The sequence below is a fragment of the Pollachius pollachius genome (assembly GCF_949987615.1).
Source record: "Pollachius pollachius genome assembly, chromosome: 18".
In the NCBI taxonomy this organism is placed as follows: domain Eukaryota; kingdom Metazoa; phylum Chordata; class Actinopteri; order Gadiformes; family Gadidae; genus Pollachius; species Pollachius pollachius.
The window spans coordinates 7129344-7155292 of record NC_136951.1 but is presented as its reverse complement, the minus strand read 5'-3'; the positions used below and the strand labels follow the sequence as shown (position 1 = coordinate 7155292).

At 44.1% G+C, this 25949-nt stretch overlaps 1 protein-coding gene across 1 annotated transcript in view; it reads left to right on the top strand.

Moving 5' to 3' along the window:
* whrna (whirlin a) overlaps positions 1-25949 on the top strand; it is a gene marked incomplete at its 3' end in the record, with an annotated part of 115930 nt that continues 89981 nt past the window's right edge. The window contains exon 1 of the mRNA XM_079755593.1: positions 1-759. Within this exon, the coding sequence (XP_079611719.1) occupies positions 4-759 (756 nt within the window). The 5' untranslated portion in view covers positions 1-3. The remainder of the gene's footprint in view (positions 760-25949) is intronic.

The window sequence follows — 25949 nt, the reverse complement described above, 5'->3', positions numbered from 1 at the left end:
GGCATGAGCAGCATGGATCTCGAGCGCATGTCGCTCAGCTCCTCGGCCAACTCCGTCGCTTCGAGTGCCCGGACGCTGTCGGCCAACGTGAAGAAGCTCCACAACGCCTTGAACCTCCTACTCAACGAGTTCGAGAGGGAGCAGTTCATCCACTGCCTCAACGTCTACCACTCCAAGCGCAACGTGTACGACCTGGTGCAGACCCTCAAGATCATCCTAAACGCGCCGAGCAAACGCCAACTTCTGCCCATGCTCCGGCTGGTCATCCCCCGCTCGGACCAGCTGCTGTTCGACCAGTACACCTCGGAGGGTCTCTACCTGAAATCGGATTTAGTCGCGAGCAACGGGACCCTGGAGCCCCCGAACGACTTGGCCAGTGGGAGCTCGACCCCGACCTCTCCACCGGGGCGGGATGTGCCTTCGCCCAACATCCCCCGCGAGTCCAAAGTGGCGCTGCGAGGCTCTCCGGATAGTTTCAGCACTAGCAGCGAGGGGACAGCTCCACTCGTGCCGCTGCTCGGTAAAAACTTTGTCCACGAGCCTCCCGGGGAGGTGCGCCATGTGATCATGAAGCGGCACAAGAGCAACGAGGGTCTGGGGTTCAGCATTCGCGGGGGCTCGGAGCATGGTGTGGGCATCTACGTGTCCCTCGTGGAGCCCGGGTCTCTCGCCGAGAAGGAGGGTCTTCGGATCGGGGATCAGATCATGAAGGTCAACGACAAAGTGTTCGACAAGGTGACCCACGCAGAAGCTGTTAAGGTAGACCGACGTTTAATGATTGAAGTTTTATGAGCTGGGGGAGTGCGTTCGTGTGTGTGTGTGTGTGTGTGTGTCTGTGTGTGTGTCTGTGTCTGTGTCTGTGTCTGTGTCTGTGTCTGTGTGTGTGGTCGTAGATTACAAGTTGTTTTTCCATACGCCCAACCCGTCATGCTTATTTATACCCAGTTGCTTTAATTATTGACGCTTTTGTGTCACAACGACCGCATGTTTAAATGAAGGGAATACGTCTTTATCCACAGATTGGTTGCAAAGCTATATGGAAATATTTGAAACCTGCGAGATTACTTTGAAACCTGCTATTTACTCTGGTAAAAAAGTCAGAATAAAACGTGCACATCCACGAGTCAATCCACCCAGGGATTATTTTTGATAAACTCGTATCTCATCCACGTTTGCTCCCGCCACCGTGGGAACATTTCACACGAACTGTCGTCTGAAAATGATTAAAGCTACAACTGTAGGTACAACTCGTAAAATAGTAGATTCCTAGGTTTAACGTAAACAAAGCTTAATGGACGAAGGTGAGTGAACCCATTTCCAGACAGCGGGTAGCCGAGAGGGTCGTCGACCTCCGCGCCAAGCGTAGGATGAAGACATCCGTTGGCCCTTTAAGGCATAATTAGAGTTGTCCATGTTTAAGTCTCGGGGAGCCAATTAGCAGATGAGGTAAGAAAGAGCGAATGTGGGTGATTTGTGGGCGCCGTAGATCACTAATGGAAGCCTCTGAGGACCTTGCTTTAATGGAGGCCCAATGCACCGTGGGCTGAATCTTGAATATGGAGGTCACGTCCACGATTCTCAACCTTAACTCATAGTTTGCAGTGCAAAAATCTCTCCCTCTGTCTGTCTGTCTGTCTCTCTCTTTTCTCTTTCGCTCTCTCTCTTCCTCTCTCTCTATTCTCTCTATTTTAAAAAGGTGTGTAGGCATTATGTACACTTACAATATTGTATAATAATATCTAATATCAAAATACCCCTCAAAACCTTAAACCAGAACTAAATTGATTTACACTAAAAGGGAACAGACAAATTTATTAAGCCCCCTTCATCAATCTCCCTCCCTGCAGCTTCCTTCATTCCCTAACAAAAAGTCTTATCCATAATTAATAATTAACCGCTGTCATGTCTGAGATATAGAAATGTACGCTCAGCACAGCAGATCCAGAGCACATTGTACTCAAACAGTTACATTATCACTCCTACTATTTAATCTCCTAGTCATTTGCATCGTTGACAGTCTATTCGTAGTCCTCCACAGATTGAAAAACATGTGTCTGAACATTCTGTTACTGTAGCAGCATATTGTCTTTATTCAACTGAATAGATGTGCCACTATTGATAATTTGGTGCTGCTACAACCCCCCCCCCCCCCCCCCCCCCCCCACACACACACACACACACACACACACACACACACACACACACACACACACACACACACACACACACACACACACACACACACACACACACACACACACACACACACACACACAGACTAGGCATGACAAGGTTGTTTGAGATGGGCTGCCTTGCTCATAAACCCCAAGGCGATACAGCCAGAAGAAATTGGGAGCACTGAGACAGCGCTTTTCAAACCCAACACACGTTGGCTTGTAAACCACTACATCCACTTATGTGTTGATCCTGGTATCTTGGTGGGGATGCTATTGGTCTTGATCTGGTGCTGGCTGTAAAGCATGCGTCTCTGATGGACCCTGGCAAATGAACCACTTCCTATACCTCCCGACAAGGAAGTAATCTGGAGGCTTACTCAAACTGTCTCTCTTCCCTTTGATTCTGTACTCTCTCCATCAATCACACTCTTTATCACCCCCTTCTTTCAGTCTTCTCTCTGTTCTATCCCCTCTAGTTATGTAGCACTCTTTTCTGTTCTCTCCATCTCTCCTCTCTGTTCTCCCCATCTCTGGTAACCAACCCATATCTTTGTTTTATCACTCTTTTCTCTAGTAACCTGTTTCCATTCTCTGTAGCCCTCCTCTTTCTGTAGGCTGTTTTCCTCTTTAACTTTACATTCTGTTCTCCCAAGCCTCGCTCTCTCTCTACCCATCTCTTTATTTCCTCTCTTAAGCCCTCTTAATTGTCCTCTTTCTGCTTTCTCTATCCTCTCCCCTCACTCTCTAGGCCAGTTCTATTCTACCATTCCTCTATCTAACCTTCTCTATTCTCTCCTCGTTCTAACAACCTGTTTCTTAATCTCTCTCTTACCCCTCTTTCATCCCTCCCTCTCTTCTACCATCTCCACTTCTGTCCCGTCTCCCCCTCCCCTCTTCCCCTCTTTCTGCTCTCTCCTCTCTTTGTCTGATCTGTCACAGACCCGGAGAGATAGAGCAGAGAATAAAAGGAGCAGAATTGAAATAGGAGCTTTCGTGTAGCTCCTATTTCTATTCTGAATGCAAAAAATCAAAAACCTTATTTGTTGTCACAGGCTTTAGAAGCAGATGGTATCGCTACGACCCAAAGCTACCATAATGGAACAAAAACATGTGTACAGTTACGATAAGGCCAGTGATCTTCAGTTGAGCACCAGCATTGTTTGGCATTGTTAGTGCACGTGACCTACGCACATGCCCTTCTGCTGAGAGTGAGGCTGTGGTGAAACTCCTCAAAGTTGTTTGGGATTCTTATCCAACCACTTTTGTGAAAGTTAAAATGGGTATTTGTAGTGAGACAAGGTTATCTGAAGGCCAAACTCTCCCTGTGTGTCTGTAAACACAGTCCATACAAGGGTCCACAAGAGGTGCTGCAAAGGACAGCAAACAAACTAGAATAACATGGACAAATAAAACATGCACACGCACATGCACAGATCCACACACACACAGGGCAATGAATGAATAGCATTTAAACAACACATGGATGGTGGCTGAGCAAATTGACATGTGTACAGCAGCCCTTGTCCCCTGGGAACAGGGGCCAGGCAGAGAATACACACTGCTACCGATTGGGCACACGTGCGTGTGTGTGTGTGTGTGTGTGTGTGTGTGTGTGTGTGTGTGTGTGTGTGTGTGTGTGTGTGTGTGTGTGTGTGTGTGTGTGTGTGTGTGTGTGTGTGTGTGTGTGTGTGTGTGTGTGTGTGTGTGTGTGTGCGTGCGTGCGTGTGTGTCAAATGATCCCTATGTTTCTCTCCACTTCGCACCTTCCTGTTTCCTGTCTGAATTGATCCTGGAATCCCAGAACCAATCAGAATAATTGGAAATTGGTTGATCAATTAGAAACCATAACCTTCCAACTGCCAGTTGCTAATCACACTTAATATTCCATACAGGTGTGACATATAATTTCACTTTACAGATGTTTTGAATCTCTCGTCAAAACTAAATGGATATTCTAATTGACATACACAGCTCATAGGAAGTAAGAGACTGGAAACTGCATGGCGGTATGATTCACAACCTTCTTAGCTAACAAGTGAGAACCACTGTTTCCACCTAAACCTGATGTCTTCGTTGATCTGCTGAGGCAATCTTGGACAGAGAACTTTTAATTTTAGGGGGAGTCTTAGTGATTTGATTTAAATGTCAAATAAGGAAATTCTTGAATGTTGTAGTTTTGTTTTTGGGTGGCTTTGTTGTATAGAGATGAGAGGGAGATAGAGCTAACAAAAAAGTAAATAGAAGTGCTTTTAAAGAGACTACATTATGGTGCACTATATCAAAATGAACTACATCCACAAGCACTTCCCTGACTCAGTGAGGCCTTATCAGGACATGTTTCAAGGCGGGAGAGAGCTGAGATTACAAGCACCACTCCTTTGTCTTAGTGGTTGTGAATATATATAGTTGGCAAGAATCAATATGTGCTCATATTTTTGTCCTGGAGGATGTTGTCGTAACATATTAATGGATATTACTGACCAAAAGTTGGCCCAAAAACAAGCAAGACTAGGCTGTTTATCCTAGATTCATTACTTTCTAGCTTCATACTAAAATAAGAAGAATCCTAGCATTTGAGAGACATTCTGATTTATAATTGGCAGCACTATATTTTTACGAGTCAAAAAAAATCGCATTTCTATTAGCCCACCTCAGTTGTTCCTTGGAAAGTTAGTACAATCTGTTGTCGTATAAATGTTGATTAAAAAAAAAACAGGAATCTATTTATGATTAATGATCTCTGGCTGAACATCAGCTGTTTCCAAATTGAGCCGTTTCCCCTGAAGTTAAGGACTTTAAGTAATTATATTAAAATAATTAAATCAAAGAAAGTGCCAGGGAAAGAGATGCCCCTCTTAAAAAGATGTAGCCTCCGTTTAGTTTGCCTTGAGGAAAGACACAGTCGGGTGAGGTACTTCAGTGGCAATCTCAAAGATGTCAAAAGATTTTCATTTAAATATATGACAGTTAAGACACTATCGCAGAATGAGGAATCAAAATGGTGTTTGAGCCTCTGGCCCACTGATGAAAGCCCTTGTATTTGCAGGATTATGAATGTATGAACTTGGTGTTGGTGGTGACATTCCTGCCATGCATTCATATCACATGTGGTGCACAGTTAGTGATAGGTTGTCCATCACCAGCAGTGGTTTGATCCACCAGAGAGGGTAGGTGGAGCTAGCACAACATACCCACTCTTAAACTCAGTTGTGTGTGTAATGGTGTACAATTTTTTGTGCCAAAGGCAACGATACAGAGATCTTTGAGATTGCCAACTTAACCTGCCTTCCCTACGATAAAATATTTTCGAATAATTCAAATGTTTTAGGTTAAGGCTATTAATGCAAAGTGATGGTAAAGTTACGCTGAAGATAGGGTTAAATAAGGTTTACATTATTTGTTAAGCTACGGTTAAGATATGGTTAATTTATGTGAAGGTGATGGTATTGTTGCTTTTATTGAGTTTCGTTAAATCAATCATTTGTTAATTGGAATTGGGGTCTGAAACCTGCATGTATTACTCTAATCTAGAGGCTAGAATGCTAAGGCTAACTGGTGGTTGAGCTAGCGCTCTATGCTGATGAATATTCAGAAGTTGTTCAGAACGGCCAGGCCCACTTTAGAGGAACAAAGAGGAAGAAGATGAGATTATCTGTCATGCCATTTTTCAGCATATTTGGCTTCTCTTGATTGTCACATTTCCCCGCACTTGCTTGCTTCCCCTGTAAATGTGCTCTTTGGCACCCATTCCGTTCAGCAGTGACGTCAATAAGTATGAAAACACATGCATCCTCCATCCTTAGCCTGTTATATCCATGGTCACACCTTCCCCCTTTCTCTCTCGCTCTCTCTGACACACCCGTCCGTTTGTGTTGCTTCACACACACACACACACACACACACACACACACACACACATCCATCGCGCTGTGGACAGCCGGTGTTCACCCTGGGCTCAACTCTGCATCCCCCTCCTTCCCGCATCTTTTGTTCTAATTGCTTTTCAATTGAGTCACCCAGCTGCTAGCTGTAGGCTGGCTAGCAGCTTGAGGCGCCACTGAAAGCACTAGCCAGCCTTAGCCAACCAGCATTAGTCTCCAAGCGCTAGTCACTCCAACGTTGGCATCCCAGTGCCCACAAACCAGCGTTGGTCAGCTAGCGAGTGTTAGCCAACCGCCGTTGGCATCAAAAGTGTTAGACTGCATTCGATTCCAAGTGCTAGGAACTCCAGAGTTAGCCAACCAGCACCAGCCCACAGGTGATAGCATTTTAATCGTAAGCCAACCAGCACTGGCACAAGTGAAAGTCAAAGTCAAATTTATTATAAATTTACTAGCATGCAATCGTTAGCATTTCATGTGTCAGCCAACCAGTGTCAGCGAGCCAGCATTAGCATCTCAAGTGTTAGCAAGCCAGTGTCGGGCTCAGAACTCCTAGAAACTCTCCCTAATCCATCAGCTCCTCTCCCCTGGAGGAAGCTAGCCACCAGAAGCCATTAATATCCGGCCAATGAGCCGGAACCATGCATTTCAGGACACTTCATCCCCCTCCCACCTTCCGCTTGCGATAAAGGGACCCAACTCTCTCTATTAGTCCCCAAGGTGTCATCCATGTATTACACTGGTGGTGTTGGGGTCTAGAAACCCATGTTCCTGCTAATGAAACACGGAGGGGGAGGGAAAGGGGAGCAGGGAGTAGGGCTGGGCGATATACCGGTAGTAAAATTTATACCGGTATATTTTTGAAAGAGATATGTAGTTGAGACAATATCGCCATACCGGTATATTATATATTATTTTGATGTTGCCTTGCGAGCGCTATTTTAGGCCGACCGCTGCTCTCTGAGCCTACAAGCCATGTTCAGCTGCTCAATCCCGCCCCGTACATGTACGCAGTGTTCTTCCACCCACGTTACGCGTCACAACAAACTTTGAATAAACACATGGTGGTTGAGAGTACGGAACCCGTAAAGTGATATGGGGTAAAATAATGTTTTACCCCAGGGTTCCGTATGTTTCAAACAGGCAACACTATTGCTCTTTATTACACGGCTCTTCTCAATGCCGTGGAACACTCCGTTCACTTGCATGGGCCGTTCACAACTTCCGGCGGTGAATTTATATTTGATAATTCACCGTTGCTTAGTATAATTGAGCGCTGTCAAGGAAAACAAAGGATTTTTTGCCTCTAATGACGTCTTTGGTATCACTCCACAAGCGTTCTATACATTACATATCTGTATTACCTTACATATCTGTTGTTAAAGCATAGCTGTGCGTCGTTGAGCAAAAAAAAAAACTAAACCTAAATAAATGGTTGATGGTGAATACTTGTGGAGTGGAGTTAAAACTACAAACTTTACCCGTTTTATTCAAAATATCGTTATAATATCGTATATCGCCATTCGAACAAAAAATATTGAGATATGAGTTTTGGTCCATATCGCCCAGCCCTAGCGGGGAGGCAAGCGGGGAAGGTTCGGTGGGGGATCAGGGTTCAGAGGAAGTTCTTAAGAAGCTTTTTAAAAATAGGTCAACTGACGGACAGATTAGCAGTCGATGAGCTGAAATAAAGTGCTACTTTTTACCACTGAGTTATTGTTATGCTGTACATAGCACTGGCATACATTAACTCTATATTCTATTATACTTATTTTTTATAAGTAGTCCGTAACTTTATCAAAAGTATCCTCTGAGAAAAGCGCTTTGCCTGCCCCCTTAGAATGTTCTCTCCTTCTCTACACTGACACTATCGGAAATCACGTTGCGTTCTGAGGACCATTCAATCCAACATTGGATGAGAAAAATATGTTAACGTGAAGATGTCATTCGTATTCCCTGCCCGTTGCTCTTGACTTCTCCCCACTGAAGCCTTCTCTCTCACCCTGATCTGGCACTCCATGGCTTTGGCTTTGATCACAGGTAGTGCTGTGACAAGCACGTGTGCATTGTGACATCCCGGGGGAGGGGGTTGTGTGTGTGGGTGTGTGTGTGTGTGTGTGTGTGTGTGTGTGTGTGTGTGTGTGTGTATCACGCCTTAGTTGGTCTCTGTGAGCCTGTCTGTCACAACACCACACACTGACACACGGTCGGAGGTCTGCGGTGAATACCAACCAGGCTTTAGATGGGGTTCTGTTGCCGGCTGGTGCTCTGCTCGTGGCTGTGACGGGGGTACAGAGTTGGGCGTCTAGTCTCCGTCGCATGGAAGAATGCACCCTTCACATGCTCAGGTGTGTCTCTCCCTCATCCTCTCGATGCAAACCTTATCCCGGGACGGGGACACGGAGAGAGACAAGATGGATTGGAGAATTGGCACGCATAAGTGAACCCTCTTAGTGGCGATGCCCTAACTGACAACTTGGCATTGTTGTCAAACTGAAAGTGTCGTGTAGCGCGGTCCTCCTGGGCGTGTTGTGTGGAGCGGTGAGGTATTTGAAGCATCCTAGTTATCTAGTCACCTAGACATGCTGTGCAGACCATTTGTCTCCATTTGATTCATATGGTTTCTTTCTTTATATTTTTTGCATTCATTTCTTTCTCCCTTTCTTTCTATAAGTCTTTATCTCTCTCGCATATATATATATATATATATATATATATATATATATATATATATATATATATATATATATATATATATATATATATATATATATATATATATATATATATACATGCATGCATACATACATACATACAGAGAGTGAACGTGGAGTGGATTGGGGTCTGCTTAGAGGACAAGGAAGACGTCTATTTCATTATCATATATGTAGAGAGAGAGAGAGCGGGAGGGAGAGAAATGGACAATAATGGGTGTGAGAGCCAATCACACATGCAGACACACACGTATAATCAGAAAATGTTCTTCCCTGTGTGATTTTTAAGTGGCTATTAAACGATTGCTCTTACTCGGAGGGGGAAAGGTGCCAGGTCTGAGATTTGCATGTAGCGCGTTGGGAGGCATTTGAATAATCCACCCCGGAGATAAGGACTTCCCGCTCAGAGGCGGCAATGAGCCCCGAGTTGTGGCGGAGTGTTGGGAGTGATTAGTGAGCGGAGTGGGGCCCCGGCCCCGGGTATCTGCTGAGGTGATCTCTGATGTTAAGTGGGATGGATTAGAGTTCAGTGAAGTCGCAGATCCCGGGAATCACTATTCTAGTCAGTCGACACGATTTTGGCTGCGTGAGAAACAGAAGGAATGTGTGAGGCACCGCTTAGCAAGAGGGGATTTTGATGCAATGTTTTCAGGCTCATTGCTCATTGATCAAGACTTAAGGTTTACGTTGCAACGGAAATACATCACAAGTTGCATCAACGTCTAGCTTCTATTGAGCAGACTATAAAGAGTCAGTGAACACAAAACCACAATGTCTTTGTTTTAAACGTGGTCGTTTGTCTTATATGGTCATCAACATAGTAATCTATGCCATTATATCACTCTTACTGAAATATAATTTAGAGAAAAAAGGATGGACTTCATATACAAAATCGCTTATCTTAACGCTCGTAACAGTCAAACACAATGACGGTACTAAAACAGTGTCATCAATTTGGCGTGGGTCGTAACCATGGGGATAACATGCCCCTGTCTAAAATTCTCAGCCCAAAGCACATTTTTTAAATCACATAGCGTTGGATTCCTTCTGAAACACTGGGTTCACTGGCTCTTTAATGAAAACATGAATTGCTGCTAAGCTTCTGCAAACCAGGAGAAGCCTAACGTAATGGAAGGGACTTTGTGTCCCACATCTGCCTGCTAGAGTGTATTGTTTTCTTGTGGGTTTTCTCTAAGTCAGACATCGAGCGTCTGTGGCATGTGTTTGTTGTTTTAGAAAGGGTGTGGTTAGGGGGTGGGTGGGGGTTAGGGTGGAGCATAGGATGGATGCAGGTCTCCCAGATGTCCTTGCTTTGAAACCTCAGACCCCCTAGGGACAGACGCCACCTGGTCATCTGATACCAGGGAGCTGTCTCCCTTGTCTCTCCTCCTGACTTAACAAACACACACACACACACACACACACACACACACACACACACACACACACACACACACACACACACACACACACACACACACACACACACACACTTTCAAGCATTCACACATGTTGACACACATACTCGCATAGACGCATACACACACACACCCACCTCTTTATCCTCACAGCCATCAGTTGACCACTATTGTTGAAGGTTGACTCATAATCTTTAACTTTGCCTTTAACTGCTTAAAATTAGTTGCATAAGCCCTTACGTAACTGTTATTCCCTAACAAGCACCGTGTTCTTTAGACTGTTCTGCAAATGTTCAATCACAACAATATGTCTGTAGAGAGATTATCAGAAAATATATATTTTCAACTCCTCTTCAGGAGCAAATGTTCTGTTTTTTGAGGTTTCAATAATATATTACTTACTGACAAATAATAATTAGAAACAAAATATCAAGTTCAATACAAATAGTGAATGTGTTCAGGTGCAAATCACCACAGTATAAGCCTACACTCAAGGTCAGCTGAGAAACCTACACGTCGACAATCAATCAGATTTATTTATAAAGGCAAAATAATCCCAAAGGACATGCTATTTCCCCCTGCTCACAACTATTGTGCCAGAGACCGACAGTTCCATGAGTTAGCACAGACGTCTCCTGTTGTGAACATCACTACAGTCTTCCGCACGTCATATCATACCAGCACCCTAAACTCTGTCCTGCAGCGTCCATGTATCAGCAAAACTCTCCAATTTGTTTCAAAATCTTGCTGTGAATTGATTCCAGTGAATAATTAGTTGGAGAAATGTGCCCAAAATGGCAAGTGACTAGTTTTGACAAGAGTGGGGTTTCTAATTATTATTTTCTCTTTCAAAATCGTACTTGTGTTTCAGAAGACTGTGGTCTTTGGCCTGTGGATATCAGATCTTTCTTTGTTTTTGGTGGTAATTGTATGGTGATTTGTGGTTCTCAGACCTCCAAATTACTTTGTTTCTGGAAGTTCCCCTTGTTTTTGTGCTCTCATCAAAGAGTTTCTAAAGAGAGATGAGAGAAAGGGGGAACAGCTTTATCACTGATACATCAATTAAGCTAAATGCTAGGAGGAAGCTATGATTTTCAACACACTGAAGCATTGACCTTCTGGAGGGAGGATCGGGATGCAGGATCGTCTAGAGTCTTCTAGACACTAGTGTTCTTGAGTCCCAGATTAAAGTTTCAGGATTCTATGGGCCATCCCTGGCCCACCTTTAGACCTTTTCCAGCAAAATTTCCAACTACACTCCCCGGTCTTCCAACTACTCTACCTCATCTTCTCTGAGCTGCTTCGGAAGAGGGACTTATGTTGGTGTTTTTGAATTGGCTTCGAATGTAATACGAACAGATATGTTGACGCTGGGATGTTATTGTACATAGTGCAGAAAATATTTTCACTTTCAACACTTTCAACACTAGTTCTGGCTCTCCCTTACTGTGTGTGTGTGTGTGTGTGTGTGTGTGTGTGTGTGTGTGTGTGTGTGTGTGTGTGTGTATCTGCCCGCTTGGCCTCGTGTAGTCATGTTGTAGCAAAACACTAGTCAAACCTGCAATGCTACACACGGCTGACTGTTAGTGTGTCTGTTTACATCCATTATCCAAGCTGTGAATCATGCCTGCTGTAGCACAATGCAGATTGCCACTTGCACACAGTGGATATTTCTAAACTGTATGCTCAACACTTTGGGAGAATATGAGAGTTGACATTTTCCTGTCAGCAGAGTAGAGTGTACTTATGTCGTCAATTGGAGGAGAAAAACACGTTTCTGTATTTCTGCACTTTTGTTATCTGCTATTGTATGATTGTGGCATTACATGCACATGGTTTTGTTGACTTGAATGGGTTCCAAATAACCGAAGCTTTCAATCAATCACAATGTGCAGTAGTTTTAACAGTGATTATGCTGGAGTCTGTCTCCTTGCCTGACTATGCCTGTAATTGTGCATTATAGATGGGATAATTCTCTGCAGTTTAGTGTGTGCTAACGTTGAATAAAGTGGGCGGCTTTCCTCATACATGGGTAGCGATGAATGTTGCAAATTTGAATTATCTTTTGTAATTGTTCTGCCATGCTCATCCATCAAATAATCCATTTCCGACATATTTTGTGTCCTTTTCACTTCTTTCACCTCTGGCAGAACTATGCTCACTGATCAGGATACATAGAATTGGGAGCGATAGGAAAGCTTTGGCCAGAATCTGAAGTAATGAAAGACAACGATAACAAGATGAGATCATTTATCTGGTAGCTCAGGGCTGGGGAATAATTAAACAGTATTAATATCATCTTTGAATGGTTTTGTATCGCCACAAAATGAAGATATGGACTTATCATACAACCCACGTTTCAATGAATAAAGATAAGATGGTATGCACTTAAAATCATCAAAATATGAGGTTGAAAACATCAGAGAGAAAGGAAAACTAGTTTTAGTTTAATACCATATTTCACATTTCCATATATTTGAATATAACAACCTTCCGATTGTCTTCAACGGTGTTCTGAATTCATAAGCGTTGTGATGCTGCTCTCTATTGTGTAGAGTTCTCCACGGTTTTCCTGATATTACCTTTACCTAGCCCTGAGTGCCCCTGCTCTGCCCTGAAGCCCGCATGCTGCTATTAGCACTATGAGACATTAAGTCCCCCAACAGAACGGCCAAGGTCAGCATAATCTGCAGTAATCACAGACAGCGCGGGCCGGGATGGATTAGATTAGGATATATTCTAATGCCCGAGCTGGGGTGACAAGGTGCCTTGTTTATGGAACCAAAGAGGAGAGATAAGTGGTTCTGTGTTGGAGAGAAGGATTGACTTTATTACTTTGGATTTGAGGAGGCTTTTAATATAGACGGTGGATGGGGCGATGCAGAGGTGGAATAGAGGTGAAGTTGAGGGGGACAGAGATGGAGAGAGGTCGAGCGAGCGAATAGAGACTCAATGAGAGTTAGGGGGAGAGTGGGAAAGAGATGGAGTTGGATGAAAGAGAGTTGGAAATAGAGAAAATAATTAGAGAGCGGTTGGGAAAGCGAAAGACAACTGTAGAGAGAGGGAGAGTGGGAAAGAGAGATGGAGATTTGAGAGAGGTGGAGGAGAGAGATAGGGTAGCCAAGAAAGATAGGGTGGTAGAGAGCGAGTAAAGTGTTGCATCAGAGAGAGGATTGTTTGAGGGAAAGACAGAGATAGACAGGGTGAACGAGAGAGGTGGAGGAGAGGGTAGGGAAGGGATAAAATGTAGATGTAGCAGAGAGAAGAGAGAGAACAGTGAGAGGGAGAGGTGACGAGAGAGGGGTCTACGGAAGGATTGTTGTAAGGAAGGAGGCGTTTTATGGTAGGACTTCTTAGCCAGTGCACATCTGGTCTGTGTGTCAAAACTCGTAACGTAATCATCCCCCTGCCCAGCCTTCTGTGTGTCCTCCGGTGCCGTGTTTTCAAAGAGAATTACCGGGAAACAGGACGCTTATAATGGAGAGAGTGAGAGATGATGAGAGCGAATGATTAATGAGAGGTGAATTCATCAGCCATGTCTTTTCAACTATTGGAAACTTTAATTAACGAGCCGTTTGGTGCTTTGAATGTGTAATGAGGCACTCATTGTTGCCATGACATTGGAACGTCATTCAAAATGTGCAAAAATAAAATGTCTAAATGAATTTGCTCTTTTGAAAACCTAATGACGTGAAGAAAGAAATTTTACAAAAAAAGAATATCACAAAGTGTGTCCGGCCACAACAACTGCACCATTAGGTTGTTTGAAATAATTTAGTTAGTCACACTTTTGGAATTAAAATGGCTATATTGGCCTTGGATGATAATTGCAGAGAGACTTTAGAAGTATAATTTTTATGGCTGCCTAACCTTAAAGGCCATATAGCTTGTAGGTTGTTGTTATTCGATGCTTTGACGCGTGTGTCATATCCAATCTTATTGCAAAAAACCCATAGAACTCACGAGGAGGCAGGATAGCTTGCACAGGGTTTATTTATCCAAAAAACAAAAGGTCAGGTAATCCAAGTTTACATGTTCTCCGGTCCAATACCGAATAGATGTTCAAAGTTATGATCCCTTTTGCCTTTACATGTTCATTCCAATAAAACATGCCATGGGACACAACGACGCACGACGAAGATGGTCAAAAACTTATTTCGATCCACACCTACAAACTTCTCTGATCTAATAACCACGTTGTTAACATTATTCTAACAGTCATTAACAGTCATGCGCACAACCACAAGTTACGGCATTAATCAATCGTAAAACAATAATAGATAACGTAAACTGACTAAATGCAAAACTAGAAATATTAAATATTATTCAAAATGTTTTCTTACATATAGATATAGCAATAAAAATAACACACCTTTACAAATTGAAATAAACTAAATTGGCTCTTACAATCATGTTGTGTCTTCTTCCTTTTAATGGTTCTGTTTAGAGCTATGTTTTACTTTGACCTCATGTTTTAAAAATCCAATCTCTTGAATATAAAGTCTTATCTTCTGGTTTAGTTGTAAGACGGACTTGGATTTCTGAACGTGTCTGAATTTTTTTTTGTAGAAGGTTATGTACAACTAGAAAATGCATTTCCTGCAGAAAATGTAGTACAAAGTGAGGTTGAAAATATTTTTTAATAAAGCCACATAGATTAAGACATAAAGAAATGTTAAATGGCTTAAATCAAGGGAAGGTATTTGAACAAAAGTTCAAAAGTCTAAATGGAGTAAACAATATAAACATGCACACCATTTAAGAAAATGTTAATGGTTGGAAACAAATAAAGTGACCGCTGAATGAAAAGCGCAAAGCATTGCTAAAAATGCAGAAATGTAAAATGAATTGAACTGAAGAATCTGAAATGTCAAATGTATTGCCCTGCACTGTGTGTGTGTGTGTGTGTGTGTGTGTGTGTGTGTGTGTGTGTGTGTGTGTGTGTGTGTGTGTGTGTGTGTGTGTGTGTGTGTGTGTGTGTGTGTGTGTGTGTGTGTGTGTGTCTTTAAGAGAATCGCGAGCTGGTGCGTGATTAAAAGTAGCTCAATAGAGTGGGAAAAACCGCCCAATCTGGCAACACTACCTGAACGTCCTCCAAAAGCAGCCCAATCTGGCGGGAAAAAACACCTAATCTGGCAATACTGCTGAACGCCATTACGCTCCAGCGTCAACGTAAATCAATGTGACAAACTGATAACGAAGCAGGTTTGAAACTAAAACTGAGATTCTGAAGAAAGTTTAAATGATATTGAAATTCCGTTTATATATTATTGAAGATACAAGTGTGTAGATTTGTTAAATGGTTCGAACGAAGATAAACGGTTGAAAATGGATTTAGTTATGTCTTAAACGGTTAAAGTATCTGCCGTCCTCGAATTGACTCCCATGTTAAAAAAAAGATAATATTTTAAAAGTAGAATATCTTAAAAAGTATTAAATATTAAAAAAAAATATGAAGAAAAGAAGCGCTCGATTCCAAGCTATTCTGAATATTTTAAAATTTGAATCATGGAGTCTCTAGGTGAAAAATTGAGGAAGGAGATAGGTCCCAAAGTTTTTCGAGAATAATAAAGAAAGAAAGAAAGAATTAAACTTATGAAGAACAACAGTTGAGCGCTGCATGCAGCACTCACCTAATTATCAAAATAACACCATAGTAAGGAATTGGTGAAAGTTTAGTTCAGCGATGATCTTTCGCACACGGTTTGAGAGGAGGCGTTTTTTACTTTTGTGGGTGATTTAATGTTGCTTTTATAAGCGTCTTCTACCACCACTTCTAATTCTTTTGGATACTTTAATTGAATAGTTCCAGGCCAATTTGATGGGTATGTGTATTCCACTCCCAGCTGATTCTACTCTTTAATAAGGAACATTTTATGGAATCAACCTTAAAATATATTTCCTAATATTATAAGCTGTTAATCCGCTTTAGGTTGTGAGACACTCTTAATAAATCATCTTGAATTGGTAATGGTTTGGGCAATTATTACACTATCAATCAAATTCAATGTAATGTTTGTATCCGTGTGAAGCATTTGGTCAGTGCTACACAAATGTACCTCCCTAATTAGTCAAGCATACTGTATAATGGAGGATAAAGTGCATTATCTTTTTCCATTAATATCCTCACAGTTCAAGGATGTGTGTGTGAGTGTGTGTGACATATTTATTCTCGTGAGGTGGTATTGTTTCAATGTCTCCCTTATTAACGTGTATCTCACAATATCCTGGATACTACAGCATTCCTCCACAACACAGCTCAAAAGACACACAAACACAGACCCACCATGACCTGAAACTCCCCTTAACCATACAACAACACTTTGTTTGTATTGTTTTTATTGAACCCATTATTTACCAGGTAGATTCTCATTGAGATTTGAACCCTCTTTCTAAAGAGAGACCTGGAAGGAAGCAGCATTAAACACACAAGTTATAACCCAAATTTAAAACATATATACACCTTACATCACACTAAAACACTTGCTGTCCTGTCTATAGACAGCGCCTGTCATAAACACTAGCTACAGTCAGGGGTTTGATTCCTCCTCAAGGACCAACCATGCTTAGAAATGTATGCATCGCGGTTTTGGAACAACAATAAAACACATTTTAAATGCAAAAGCTAAGGGAATATTCAGTTTACATCCAAGCACAAACCACTCTATTACCCAGACTCCGCCTTGGCTTTCTGCTCGCAACCTTGTCTCGATGGGGAGCTACTCCAGATCCAACCTGCGCCTCGCCTGCAGCTACGTTTAAGAACGTTTTCTTAAACATGGACATTTTCATCAGCTGGAGCTTCATCATGCAGACCTGGAGCAGGAGGGTTTGACCATTGCGGTCGCCAGGGGCTGTTACTGCCTCCGTGAGGGCGGGGTTTGGGTTTTGGCTCGGCTGTCAGTCAGACCGGGGTCTCATGGTGGTGGTGATGGTGGAGGTGTTGGTTAAGGAATGGTGGTGGTGCTTATGGGGATTCTGGTTGAGGGAAGAAGGGGTGGGGGGGGAGGTGTTGGTGTAGAGGGCATAGCTGTGGTGGTTGAGGAGGAGATAATGGTAGTGGTGGTTGAGGGGAGGAAGTGATGGGAAGAAGAGATGCGGTGGGGGTTGTTTTAGAGGGGAGAGGAAGTAGTGGAAATGGTTATGAATGGATCTGATGGTGTTTATTGTAGCGAGGGAGGCGGTGATGATGATGATAATGGTTGTGTGGGGAGAATTTGTCGTTGAGATGGTTGTGGTGGTGTTGGTGTAAGAGGGGGGAGAGAGGAGCTTAGAGGGGGGAGTGAGGAAGAACAAGGGGGGAGAGAGGAACTATGAGGGGGAAAAAGCGGACTAATGAGAAAAAGGAGCATGAAAGTGAAACCAGGAGGGGGGGAGAGAGTGGGAGAGAGGGTCTACCAGGGGGGAGAGAGGAGCTTTGGGTGGGAGAGAGAAGCTACAAGGGGAAGAGGGAGAAGCTTTGTTTCTCTGGGGAGTAGTTCTTGCTCCAGGCGCGAGTGAGGGCTCAGTGGAGCTACAAATCCCTGAGGAGCACTTACCCCACTCACCAGCTATCTCTCCTGCATGTTCCTGCATTAGGGACTCCATGGGGCCTCCCATCGCATGGGGCCACACACACACACGCCGCACGCAAACGCACACGCACGAGCATGAACATGACAAACACACTTGTGTGGAACAATTACAATGTTTGTGTGGAGGGTCCATGATTAACCCTGCCACCAGCCAACCACGGATAGATTTGACCATTTGGAAGGTAAAAATATATAATTTAAATATTTGCTTGCGCTAGAATTTTGCAATCTGACAGGTAAAAATACACAAATCCTTTAAGTTTACTCTGGATCTTGTATGTTTCCGTATGGACTTGATTCTTAGTGAAACATTTACAATTAATTATAAATGTTGCTTAAAAACAAACTGCATGCTTACTGCGGTAACCCATAAATAAATTGAACAGTTGAATTACCCACTGCTGGGATGAGTGCAATAGCAAGGAGCATCACTGGTGAAGCAGTAGATAGCACACATGCAATCACACACAAAGACGCACACGCAGAGACACGCACGAAAGGACACACACACAAAGAAGCACAAGGACACACAAGGAGCCTAGCGCATGTATGATTGGGAAGACAGACAGAGACACACATGCAAGAAAAAAAACCAGACACACACACACACTGAATGCATTAATGCATGCACACATATCTTAACACACACATATCCACCAGCATGCATACATGAATATGTTCACAGACAGATGGACGCATTGGTCCACATTAATTCCAAACACTCACACAGACACAGACACACACACACACACACACACTGCCCAGAGCCAGCCTCCTGCCGCTGTGTTATTGAAACCCCTGCCCGAGCAGAGACCGCTTGGTGCTGAGGGGCAGCCCAGAGCCAGGGGGGCAGCCCAGAGCCACGGGGCAGCCCAGAGCCAGGGGGGAAGCCCAGAGCCACGGGGCAGCCCAGAGCCAGGGGGGCAGCCCAGAGCCAGGTGGCAGCCCAGAGCCAGGGGGGCAGCCCAGAGCCAGGGGGCAGCCCAGAGCCAGGGGGGCAGGGGGGCAGCCCAGAGCCACGGGGCAGCCCAGAGCCAGGGGGCAGCCCAGAGCCAGGAGTGCAGGGGGGCAGCCCAGAGCCAGGGGGGCAGCCCAGAGCCAGGGGGGCAGGAGGGCAGCCCAGAGCCAGGGGGGCAGGAGGGCAGCCCAGAGCCAGGGGGCAGCCCAGAGCCAGGAGTGCAGGGGGGCAGCCCAGAGCCAGGGGGGCAGGAGGGCAGCCCAGAGCCAGGGGGCAGCCCAGAGCCAGGGGGCAGCACCGCCCCACAGAGCTGGTGTTCCTCCGGCCCTCTGAGGTTGTAGTCGCCCGCAGCACAGGTTTATCAGTTCCTTTTCTTCCTCAACACGCTCATATATCACAATACACTATTTACAATATCAATATACACTATTTTAGTTATTTTAAACAGATTTGCTCACTCCTTTATATCAAATTCATAGCCGATCTAAACTTTTTCACGTATGACTATTAGGATTTAACCAATGCTTTAACCAATGATTTAACCAAAGCGACTTGTTTTAGTTTTATTAGGCACATTTAGGAGGAGCATCCAGGGGTTAAGGCTTCTCGCTCATGAATGCCTACAGGTAGACTGTTGACATCCGGGTTTGAAACCACAACCATGCAGCTGGGAGCAACAACCTAACTACTACACTATACTATTGTTAAATTGCACAATTTAATCGCCATAATGTTAAGTTAACCGAGGTAAGTTAGCTAAATAAGAATTTATTCAGTCTATGCAATCTGGGGACCCGACATCACTTCCTGTTATTCCACATCGCAGGAAACAACCCCTAAACACAAACACAAAAGAAAGACCCACAGAAAAAAAGAAATGAAGAGCATCGCATTAAACAGAGAACATCAACAGCATTTACCATATTTTTCCAGCTTCAAAGGATTAATGATGTTCCTATTATCTCGACTGAAAACGGCATCAAATGAAGCCAACTCTACAAAGACACAAAACACAGCTTTTGACTATATAACTATAAACACGACCAGCACCCACCAATGCCTTCAGGCAACTGCATCTGTTCAAATGGCTGCTTTGTACCTGTTCTGGCTGGGTGGTGTGGTAGTGGCTGTGATGGTGGGGTGATAGTGGGGTGGTGGTGGTTATGGTGTGGTGGTGGTGGTGGTGTCTAGGGAGGGATACAGGAGTCCGGGTGTTGATATCAGGGTAATCAGAGGGACAATATTGTAATCTTCTGGTACACACACACGCATACACACACACATACACACACCCAAATAGTAGCCCTGTGGGCATTTGTAAATTATACTTTTAGGGAAAGTGTGTATGAGATGAGAGAGGGAGAAGGCGAGTGAGGGTGAAGATGAATGGGGAAACATTAAGCTAGCTTCACGCTGTTGGCTAAGTACCTCCTCTTGACTTATGGCTGCTCTCTGACCCGCTAACTGCTATCTCTCACACTGTCTCTCTCTCTTGTTGTCTCTCTAACTCTCTCTCTTTCTGCTCCTAATCCGTTTCCCTCCATCAGTCACTTTGCATCTTTCCGGCTCACCATATGTCTTTTACTCTTTCACTTTCTCTTTCCTTCCCTGTGTGTGTGTGTGTGTGTGTGTGTGTGTGTGTGTGTGTGTGTGTGTGTGTGTGTGTGTGTGTGTGTGTGTGTGTGTGTGCGCATCTGTGTCTCTCTCTCTCTCTCTCTCGTTCTGTCTGCCTCGCTCTCTCTCTTATTCCCTTTACACACACACACACACTCAGCATGACATGGCCGTCAACCCCAGCTGCTCTGAGGAATAAGATCCTCAGCAGGACGGGGAAGGTGTGTGTATGTCATGCATGCGTGTGTGTGTGTGTGAGAAAGATTGTGTCTGTGTTTGTAAGGGTTGGAGTGTGTGTGTATTCGCCGCAGGTGTGTGTCTTTGTAGGTGGGTGTTCGCTGATTTTTGTGCATTTAATGTCATACACGCATATGCCCAGCTGCGTAAGCACGTGTGTCTGTGTCTCTGTGTGTGTGCACATTTCTGTGTGTTATAAGAGATAGTGTGCCTCCCCTGACACCCCCATGATGAATAGTGGAAGAAGGGGAGAGCGATGGAGAGTAAATCCTTAAAGGGATGTTCTCCGAATCTGAGAGATGGAAGGGAGTAGGGGATTGACAGAATGCTGATGAAGGAGGGTGCAAGGGTTGGGAGGAGGAGGTGGTTAGGGAGGTGAACGGTGGGGGGAAGGGGTGTATCTCTGTGCCCAGACCTGGTTGTTTGTCTGACAGGACCTCCGCAGTTCTGGCCTAAGGGTCTCATCATGTATACAATAGTAACCCACTTTTAATGTTTGGCTTTGCTGACGCTGTGCCAATCGTGCTGTAAGGTATTTAGATGTATCGTGGCATAGTGCGATGTATTGGGACGTACTGTGACAGGTGTATGTATGGGGGTATATAGGGACACATTCTGCTGTGTTGTTGCTTACTGTGATGTACTGAGACACATGGTGATGTATCGCAGTGTGTCTGAATGTATTTTGACGTTGTGTGATCCATTTTGACTCAGGCTGTGCTCAATCAAAGAAGATCTTGGTTGAAGTGCAACCAAATCTTCGAGCAAACAATGGGTCCATGGGGAATAAAAGTTAAATTCTGCACATTATCTTCAGATTAATTTAATCCAATGCACTCTGCTCTACCTGGTTGTCTAAATATCACTTGAGTGATGTTTGGAGGAAGTCAGTGGGTTTCAGTCCCATTCTTGTTCCGATGCCAACTCGGGCAGCGTCACGCAGGTGAAAGACAGCACACAACGGGAGATTGGATTCTAGGTCTTGTTCTGTGTTTAATATAATGGGTCCCAATGGATGACGCTGCGATGTCGAACAAGCTACCAATTCCTATATCTTCACACTGAAAGCCTATCAATTGTTAAAGGGCTGATATTATGCCACCAGCTGTGAGTGAGATTTCCCATTACAAGCCCTTTGAAAATCTGCCTTTTCCTGGGTTTTGGTGACATCACAAATGGGAGGGTCCACCTAGATGTATGATGGATAGATAAGCAACATTTGCTACAGTCCACTGGGTAGGCTGGTAGACTTATCTATCCAGGCATTAATTTCAAACAGCTTGTAATGGCTAATCCCACTCACACCTGGTGGCATAATATCACCTGTTTAAACACGACAGTTGACAACATTAAAAAAATGCATTATGCATTACATTTTCAGATGATATGCTTGCATGCCCACTACTACGTGGTCAAACTAATGCATATCAACCCACCAACCGACCAACCGACCAGAACTTGACAGCCCTTATTGCCACATCCTGCGACCTGATTTTGTACAGTATGCCAGACTGAGTCATGTTCAGGGACATTGCTGCATAGTAAGGCATATTGCTATGGACCGGGATGTATGGAGATGTATTTTGACGTTACCACAGCATATTGAGGAACATAAAAAGTAATCTATTGCAACGTGTCAGGCATATTGTGACTAAGGGGGATGGATGTATGGTGACGCACTGTAAGGTATGGTGCGGTAATGCAGATGACCGAGCTCTAGGGTGACTTTGGTGCGGACGCAGTAAGTGGTTCAGGGGTACTATCCGTTACTCCTGCTAAGAGCCTGATGAGGTCCGGCCAAAAGACAATGTTGTAATGAAGTGGCTCTCTTCTTCTTCTCTCTTCTCTCTCTCTTTCTCTCTCCCACACTAACAAACACACACACACAACCCACGCACGCATACACGCATGGTCCCATGGACGCGCACAATCACTCTCTATTTCTCTTTCTCCCACACACACACACAGATTCAGACACACAGACACAGACCCACACAGACAGACACAGACAGACACAGAACAAACTAATTTCTACCCGCCCTTCTTATTTACGACAACCATGTCCCTGCGAGACGAAGCAACGCGGAATCAAACCAATCAGCACGGATATAGACAGACAGTGATGATCCTGGCCCGGCGATGTAATATCGGCCTCTCGGAGTGTGAGCTGAGTCATGGAGAGAGGAGGTTGTTACTCACAGAGTGTGTGTTGTTGATCTCCTGCGGGGACAATGTGGTCATTAGCTACTACTGCTGTGGGTTTAAAATAGACCACCATGTGTGGAGACATTCACTCATTATTTGTTCTATTTTGAAAGAAAATATGTATTTGTTGTTTTGCTGCCTTTCAGGACACTCGGTCGCCTCACATTGTGCTGTATAAAAAAACACCAAATCTTGTCAGTTACAGATATAAATAAACGATAGACCGCGGATTGAAGACAATGGTTAAAAGCTTAGCGACAAATGAATTCCCTGTTCGTCGGCCAAGAGAACGAACTTGCAGAGATTTATTACTCTATTTTGATGTGTCCTCTCACTGAGCGGTTATGGATCGGTGCGTCTCACTGAAGGACGTCTTCAAGTCAGTCCGCAGACATGACGGTACAAACCCAGAACCTTCTGTGAATCAAAGCCCTCAGAGACTGGCGCTGCAGTCACTAAGTTCCTACACCTTGCTGCGCTCAGCCATCCCCATACATTTCCAAGCTGACTCACCATGCGCGTCAAAGGGGCTTATGAGCAGAGCAAACTTAGTTCTATGTATAGATATGAGAGAGAGAAAGTACATTTGTATATTCCCACGCACAAGAGCAACTTCTGTCGGAGCGCTGAGGCTTGCCTCCCCCGGTCGTTGTGCGGGCCGCCATTATGTATAATGACAACCTGCTTCCTGTGTTATGGAATAATTCCACCCTTTGCCTTCGGAGAGTGGCGGAAATGTGGGTTATGATTGCTGAAAGAGAGAGCGGACATTTTCTGTCACGGAAATTGCCGTTTCAACGCATCAGAAACTGTGTGTGTGTGTGTGTGTGTGTGATAGAGAGATTGAGCTAGTGTGTAGGTGTGTGTGTTGGTCTGTGTGTTGTGTGTGAGAGAGAGATTGAGCTTGTGTGTAGATGTTTATGCGTGTGTGTGGGTGTTAGAGAGACAAAGATTGAGCTTGTGTGCGTGTGTGTGTGTGTGAGAGAAAGTGATTGAGCGTGTGTGTGCTTCAATTTTGTTGTGTGTGTGTGTGTGTGTGCATGTGTGTGTGTGAGTCACCACTTGAGGTGAAGTGACATCTGAATAAAGGATAAAAATGAGACCTGTGTGTGTGTGTGTTTTGCTGGTATGATATGGTAAGAGCCACTTCAAGTGGGGTGACATTCTCTCGCTCCCTCCCTTCAACTCTCTTTCATCTAACAGGTGTGATTGTACCCAACTATACCAGGAGAGAGGGGGGAGGGAAAGAGAGACAGTGTGATGAAATAGGAAGAACAATTGAGGGGGAGATCACACAAGGATGAGAGAGAGAAAAAACTAAGGCAGGGAGAGAGAGAGAGAGTTCAGCTCTGTAGCCCTGCATTGTCATCACTGTGCTGCTCCCTGTACATACACACCTTGGAACACAGCACCTTCAAATTCATACAAAAATAAACAACTTTTTATTTGCTTTTTTTTCATTTTTTAACTGCAATCTTAATTTTATCTTTACTATTGCGTATGTATGTATACTCTTGGACATCAAGACGGAGAGACAGCGTTGGCAGGGTGGTTTGGACGTGTGGATCTCCACCTGGGCAGCGGTTGATGTGGCTGGTGACGTCCGAGAGGGGGTTATGCTCCCTGGACTCTCCTGGTATAACACCACAGTGTGTGTAGTGCAGGTCAGATAGGAGGGTTACCCATTTTCAAACAGGATTGACTGTGCTCGCAGGAGGCAACAAATCGTTATGTTGCCAATAAACTATTGTGGTCACATTAGCGACTACTGCAGTTTTAACAAACTGCATTGTGCTGCATTTGGTCTGATTTAGTCTGAGGTTGAAATTCAAACTATTTCCAGAGGGGAGTGTGTTTTGTGTAATTTGGATCGTTCATTTTTGTTTGTAATGTCATCCTAATATCGAGTGACTCGAAAACTATAATCTGACTGCTTGAATAAATGTTGTATTCAATTAAAATTTCTCGTAATTCTAAGATAGGTTAGAAGGCTGGCTTTAGCTAATGGTGTAACTAAAAACGTTATGATACATCGTGGTTTAGTGGTTCATTATTGAACCTCACCAAAGTAATCTTTAAATCTTAAAATGAAGGATAATAATCCTAATGGGAGGGTATAGTATAAGGCAAGATTTGGCAGATGACTTCACATTGGAAGCTTCCTTCTACACAGACTACCGAAAAATAGGATATTACAGCCCACACCTTTATGATAGACACCTTGGGTGTCTACTATAGAAAATCGACATGCATACAAATCATAATATTATGACTCTAATCCTCTTTTTAATGACTTATCTGTCTTGAATCCATACCTGTCTTATTCTAAAGGGAATGCACCCCATGTTACTTGGGATGAGCACAGTTAACGGCACAACAAATCCTTTCCATTTTGATGGACTGGTTGTCTGTTGTCTGTACTTTCTGCTGCTTCGGCGCTCGCGTCTATCTGTTGTGACGTTTCCCATAAACCTGTCAGTTCAACATTGCTCATTATAACGCTCATACACAACGACGGTACATAACAAGTGTCACAGCTGCCGTGGGTCATCACCAGTAACCGTGGGGATAAGACGCCGCCCCTTCTTCCTAGAACTCTTGGCCCAAAAGTATTTATATAATGTCAGTGTTCCAGTTAAACCGAAACAGGGGGTTCTCTTACACTTTCTGCTCATTTTAAAACTCTTATATTTGATTGCATGTTTGATTGATGTTACACAGCTCTGTTTGAACATTTCTTCATTGTAGTATATCTTTAGTTGCATGTCCATTTTATGTGTCCCATGCCAGTAAAGCATCCATGCCAGTAGAGAGAGAGAGAGAGAGAGAGAGAGAGAGAGAGAGAGAGAGAGAGAGAGAGAGAGAGAGAGAGAGAGAGAGAGAGAGAGAGAGAGAGAGAGAGAGAGAGAGAGAGAGAGAGAGAGAGAGAGAGAGAGAGAGAGAGAGAGAGAGAGAGAGAGAGAGAGACTCCAGCTCCACAGCTCTCTGTCATGAAATGCCAAAGGATTTTAAGTTAATTAAGAAAGATTAGCAGAAACGCGGGGATCACGCCTCCCTCCTCCTCTTCCTCCTCTTTCATCTCCTTCACAAACAACACCCCCACACACACACCGACGTGGTGTTGGACACACAGCCCTCGTTCAGCAGCCGTGTGTGGGGCTGCTCTGGCCT